The sequence below is a fragment of the Pelophylax lessonae genome (genome assembly GCF_965119305.1).
Source record: "Pelophylax lessonae genome assembly, chromosome: 11".
Lineage (NCBI taxonomy): Eukaryota > Metazoa > Chordata > Amphibia > Anura > Ranidae > Pelophylax > Pelophylax lessonae.
Genome location: NC_138778.1, coordinates 179862696 through 179868695, shown reverse-complemented (window position 1 = coordinate 179868695; position 6000 = coordinate 179862696). Strand labels below are relative to the sequence as shown.

The 6000-nt window shown below is 44.3% G+C and overlaps 1 protein-coding gene across 3 annotated transcripts in view; it reads right to left on the bottom strand.

The window, feature by feature from the left end:
* Positions 1-746: 746 nt before the first annotated feature.
* Positions 747-6000, bottom strand: part of FAM171A2 (family with sequence similarity 171 member A2) — a 69163-nt gene continuing 63909 nt past the window's right edge. For 2 of the 3 annotated variants that reach the window (XM_082271742.1, XM_082271741.1), the window contains exon 8: positions 749-3401. In XM_082271742.1, coding sequence (XP_082127868.1) covers positions 1943-3401 — 1459 coding nt within the window. In that variant the 3' untranslated portion in view covers positions 749-1942. Of the gene's footprint in view, positions 3402-6000 lie in introns of all 3 variants that reach the window. The other variant, XM_082271740.1, reaches the window with a different exon arrangement.

The following is a 6000-nucleotide window of genomic DNA, read 5'->3' as shown; positions in this document are numbered from 1 at the left end:
ACTGATGTTGGACAAGAAGGCCTGGCTCCCAGTCTCTGCTCTAAATTATCCCAAGGGCGCTCTATTGGGTTGAGGTCAGGACTCTGCGCAGCCCAGTCAAATTCCTCCACCCCAAGCTTGCTCATCCGTGCCTTTATGGACCTTGCTTTTTGCACTGGTGCGCAGTCATTTTGGAACAGGAAGGAGCCATCCCCAAACTCTTCCTACAAAGTTAGGAGCATGAAATTGTCCAAAATGTCTTGGTATGCTGACACCTCAAGAGTTCCCTTCACTGGAGCTAAGGGGGCCAAGCCCAACCCCTGAAAATCAACCCCCCCCCCCCCCCTTCACCAAATGTTTTGGACCACAAAGCAAGGTCCATAAAGACATGGATGAGCGAGTTTGGGGTGGAGGAACCTGACTGGCCTGCACACAGTCCTGACCTCAACCTGATAGAACACTTTTGGGATGAATTAAAGCGGAGACTGCGAGCCAGGCCTTCTCGTCCAACAGCAAAACCTGACCTCAAAAATGCCCTTCTGGAAGAATGGTCAAATATTAAAGCCATTAAAGCTCATGTGTGTGTAAAGGCAGGCATCCCAATACTTTTGACAATATAGTGTATATTGTAGAGATACTTTGTTGGGTTTAGCTGGGAATCACTGGCTTGTGATCAGATATTCTGAGAACACCACCTACCACTGACCAGAACCCCTAGGCTGTATACTTTATATGGTACTCAATGCTAAACTGTGAAATGTGAATGCGATGTACTTTGAGGCATCCCCATTAGTTTGCAGTACAAACTTTTTTTTTTTTTTTTTTGCCTTTTATTATTAAGGTTTGTAGCAAACGGCAGTACTATTTAAACATGACAAACACGCTTGATTTCTTGTGCTGTTTTCCTTGGGAAATCGCTAGGGGGGCTAGCTTCTTGCAATACAAACAGCTTCCCTCTAAGGATCATCTTAACAACATTATCTGGAATGCTTCATTAAAGAAGTTGGAATATTTTTAGAAACGTCAAATTTCAAAGACCATAATGCGTTGCAAAAAAAGGAGGATCAATAAATCCCTCAAGTACCTTAATACTACTGCATGTTGACCAGGATGCATTGCAAGTTATTGGCTAATATTAAGATGGAAGTAGGTACACAATGGTTACAATGCATTGCAAGAGCTACATTAATGCATTGTGATAAGTAGATGAGGTTTCCATGATAAGGGGGGTAGATGGTACCACAATGCAGTGTAGCCAGTAAAACAGTAGTTACATGGCTCCTTTAAATGAGGACTATGGACCAGAATGCATTGCAAGCTATGATCTTCCACACACCTTACACAAACAAAACACTAGGACCACAAAGCATGAGTTACTGGGAGATGCCATGGGCCATTAAGATGCCCTGCTACATCAGAACCTCCACAGAGGACATGATGATGAAACCAAAAGATTCTCCATGTTCCAGCGAGCTTGGCCTGCTTCTCTTGTCCTTGTATTACTATTTAAAGGGAAATAGAAGACAACGTCAAGGTTAAAAGTCCACTGTTATCAATGATCTGCTCTACCTCTGTAAAGAGGGGGCTGGTCATACTGAGGGTCTCACCATGAAGTGTCATAGACTCCCAGTTACCAGAGGACCATAAAGCACCTGTGTATGTATGTAAGGGATATTGCAAGTGTTTATTATTTACATGGGTGCATGTAAGTAATTGTGTTGACTGTGTGTGTTTAGATGTCTGGCTATGTTTCTGGATGTATATAGATCACGGTGCCTCTGGTCTTCCACACAGGAACTCTCCAATGCTGGGGCCGTGCCTCGAGGTTAGGGGAGAGATGGGGGCAGGGTCTTTTTCATTCTCCGGCCCGGCCTTCGGATTCAGGGGCCATCCCTGCGTTTTCTCCCTGCAGTCCTTTGAGGGGTATGTCCTATACACAGAACGAGAATTGAGAAATCCCTCATTATTTTACATTAAACACCATCAGGGGTCTCTCTTCTCTCTTTTGCCAGGGGCTCTTCTTATCTTGGTCATCCCCACCTTCAGATTGGTCATTAAGGTCCTCATCAGGGCTGGTCATTGAATCCCTTCGAAGTTCGCTAGTGCTGCTGCGAGAACTGTCTCCCCGGCTGCGCCCTCTCCTGTTCATAACTGGGAAAGTCTCCGAAGCCTCATCCAGAAGTGGGGTGAGTGAGCTATCTTCGGGCGAGCAACCCCCGCCAGTCCGACTCTCACTTAGGCTCTGTTCCCCTTCTTCAGCAAAGACCAGCTTAGAGTAAGTCAAGGAAGAAGGTTGATGTTGAGACCTCCCACCTCTTCCTTCTTCTGTTCCAGATTTTACTTTAATCTCATTAACATCCACACCTGAGTCCAGACTAGCATCATTACTGCGTGTCTTATCACCAGCCTGCAGGTCAATGTAAGAGTGACGGACCTGGGCATTGGAACGTCCATCTAAAGACACAAACCAGGCTCTTGGGTGGGGCTTCACGCCAAGTTCCAAAAGCTTCTTCTCTGTGAGCGCTTGGAGTTCTCCGTTCAGTTGAGCCATGGTGGATTCATTAAAAACCACAGGGATGGTGACCGATCCACTCATCTGGTTAGAGTGGTTTCCCCAGCCTTTTCCATCCTGTTCTTGTCCTGAGCCAGTTGGCCCTCCTTGTTGGTAGTTGTGACTTTGCTGAAGCAACTGTTGACGTTGAGCATGATCTTGAGGGGCAAAATGGTGGGCATGGGAAGCTTGTGATGACAAAGATTCACTTTCAGACTGCTCTTCACTCTGCCCTGCTGGATTGTCTTCTGATGACAACCTTACATAATGAGCTGGAATCACTAAAGTGGGCATGGCATGTCTGTACCCTCCCTCCTTCATGTGGTCAATGGATCCACAAAATATCAGCTGTCCAGGTTGAGTCAAAGAGGTGGGACGTGACAGTGGATCTGCTGATTGGGTCATCAAATAATCCGGTGGTTTAGAGTCACCGATCACATGTTTGAAGGGGGGTGGAAGTGGAGGAGGTGATGGAGGTGGATCTCTATTACCTCCTCTACCTCCTCTCCTTCTCTGCTGCCCCTTTCCTCCACCTCCATAGTTCCTTTTCAGGTCTTCTGAATCCAGCAGGTCACCAGAGCGGGCTGACTTTAATGGGTAATCATCTCGAGATCCTGGCCTTAGAGGAAGAGTATCTGTGGAATGTTGGATGGAGGAACGCCCACCAGATTTACAAAAGTCTTCACGGGAGGAATAGGTAGAGCGTAGGACTGGAGTACGAAGGTCACTATCAGCTGTGGATGTAGAGTCCAGGTGGCTGGTGCTAATGAGGTTAAGGTGGGAGGTCGAGGTAGCCTGGTCCCGCTTTGGCTCAGAGAGGCCAGAAAGCTGCAGTTTGTGATGCTGTTGTCTTGGCTTCAGACATCGACGTCTGCAAACAAAAAAAATACTAGTGAGAAAAGGAACCAAACAATAAGGGTGTTATGAACAAGACAAAGCAGGTGTGATTCATAAAAATGTAATACTGGGAAGAGGAATGTGACTAAACAGAGCTGCATTAATATATGCTTTGCTTGCTTCATACTTTGGCTGTCTTCCTCCATGCTTATAGTGGACCCAAACTAAATAAGGGAATAAAAATATATGGTATGCTGTTGGTATGTGGCGCTACGTCATCTGGAGAGGCCGCTCCAGATGACCTCGATGTGACGAAATGCGTAGAGCAGAGCCTCACACGTCACTTCCGGTACAGTGGATCCAAGCCACGGAGCGCAGAAGCATTGCGGCGACTCTGCGATCCCGCTGATAGTGAACTGCTAACTTGTAAGTTCTCTGCATTATCTTCCCTTTTTTGAAATGCTACACAATGGGGGATCTCTTCCTTTTGTCTTGAGTATACCAGACCCACGGGACATCCGAGAGGGGGACGTATCGGTACCTACAACACAGACCCACTGGATACCCAAGAGGGGGTTATTTCATACTGGACAGATACTCAACATACGTATCCTGCGCCCCTGTGAAAAGGGGGATTCCGTGTGGTGAGTGCAATACCTAGTGGGGGGCCACGGGTGGAAGCACTTGAAACACCTGCATGGTATGGCATGGGAAATTGGACACTACACTGTATACCCAAATTACTAGAGACTGTTTTGTTTATTATTATTCCAACAAATTATCTGCCATTGTTAGCCTTATCACTCAACAGGCACTATTGCACTTGACTTAATAATAGACATCACTCCCTGCCAATCAGGGATCACAGCAGCATGCTTTTTTATTTTTATTTATGGTTCTATAATAAATAATAATTTCATTAAGCACATCTCTTTTTCTATGCACTGAGTTCATAATCGTTACACCTAGCACTTAGCACCTTTACAGTTAATTTAATTCATTGGGTTCACAAGAAGGGTACTTATCTAAGTATCCAGCACGCTGGCACTTTTCTTCAATTGCAGCAAGTTGCACTTTATATATCATTTAAACAGCATTATTTACGTAGGTATCCAGCACGCTGGCACTTTTCTCCATTTAAAGCACAGTGCACTTTATGTTATTTATGTTTAATCATATGGTATTATCTAATGTTTCTTGCATTTACTAAGTGATGTTATTGTATGTGATTGCCATGGTATAATTTGTACACATAGGCATCTTATTACACACTGCTTGCATTCAGCATATTCACACATTCCCTCTGAAGTGGTAGCGTCACATACCAACACCACACCATATATTTTTTATACCCATACCCCAACCCCAAGGGGTAGGTTGGAGGCAGCTTATACCACATTTCAACATATAGGCTCTCCATAGGGCTGGTTATACCTGATTTTTACATTAAATAAGGGAATATTTACTATTGTACATCTAGATATGTTAATTGTGTCTAAGAAGCATGTTAATAAATCTGGCTTTTGGCTATAAAATGCATCTATATCCAAACATTTTCTTGTAGTTTTGGATAGAGTGTGGAAGGGTGCAAACCCCTGGCAGGTTTTACTGCTGTCTAGGACTCTGTTCGAGATATTTCTCACTTGCAAAGACAATTTGGATCTATCTATTTGATACCATGCACCCTAAGGGGTTATACAGGGAGATGAATTTCCAGTCGTATCCTTAGGGTTTTGTCATGCCTGGCTTCACACTATGACCCCTTTTCTGTGTAACCTCACATGCAAAAGTTCTTTGTATTAGCCGATATGTTTGTTTTACAGCCTGTTAGGAACTGTTCAGATAGAGCCAAGGTCTTAAAGGCATAGTTCAACTTCCTATGCACCCAGTGCTCCATTTATGAACATTAAAATATTACACTTAAGAGGCGCTCTTCTGTCTTCCTTTTTAATGCTTTTTATACAGGGTGAGTTTATTTTGTTCAATCAGCAGTCTCAAAATTCAGATCCCCCCCCCCCTTTTTTTGTCTCTTTTTCTTTCTGTTGTTCTTTGTTTCCAACTTCTCTATTAATTATTTGTTCTTTTATACCAGTTTCTTGAAATCGTGGTGCTCTGATATATACTGTTCTAGTTCTTTTATGGGGAGTAGCACCGATGTATGTTTGCACCATTTTCAGAGTGATCTCTTAAGCCCCGTACACAGGTACCGATTGTCGGCCGACCGTTCGGCCGTCTTTTGTCCGGTGCTGTTTTGTTGGTTGAAAAGTGCTCAAGACTGCACACGAATTTTGTCGGCCAACAACAACCAACTGCAGAAGTGATGTCATGTTCTGGTCTACTTTTCGTGTGTTTTTTCTTCACTGAGCATGCCCAATCTTAATCATCACATTTTTGTCGGACGAAATCTGTACTGACTGACGAACAATCGGCCATTCTTTGTTGGCCAACAAAAATTTTATAGCCTGCACACCAGATTTTGTTTGGCCGAAAAGTCGCAGTCGGTTGTCGGAAGCATCATACTAACAAGCCGATAATCAGCCGATCGGACGTTGGCCGACTATTTACGGCCAACAATCGGTGCGTGTGTACGGGGCTTAACATTACACCATCAGATGGATAAAGTGCTAACTTTT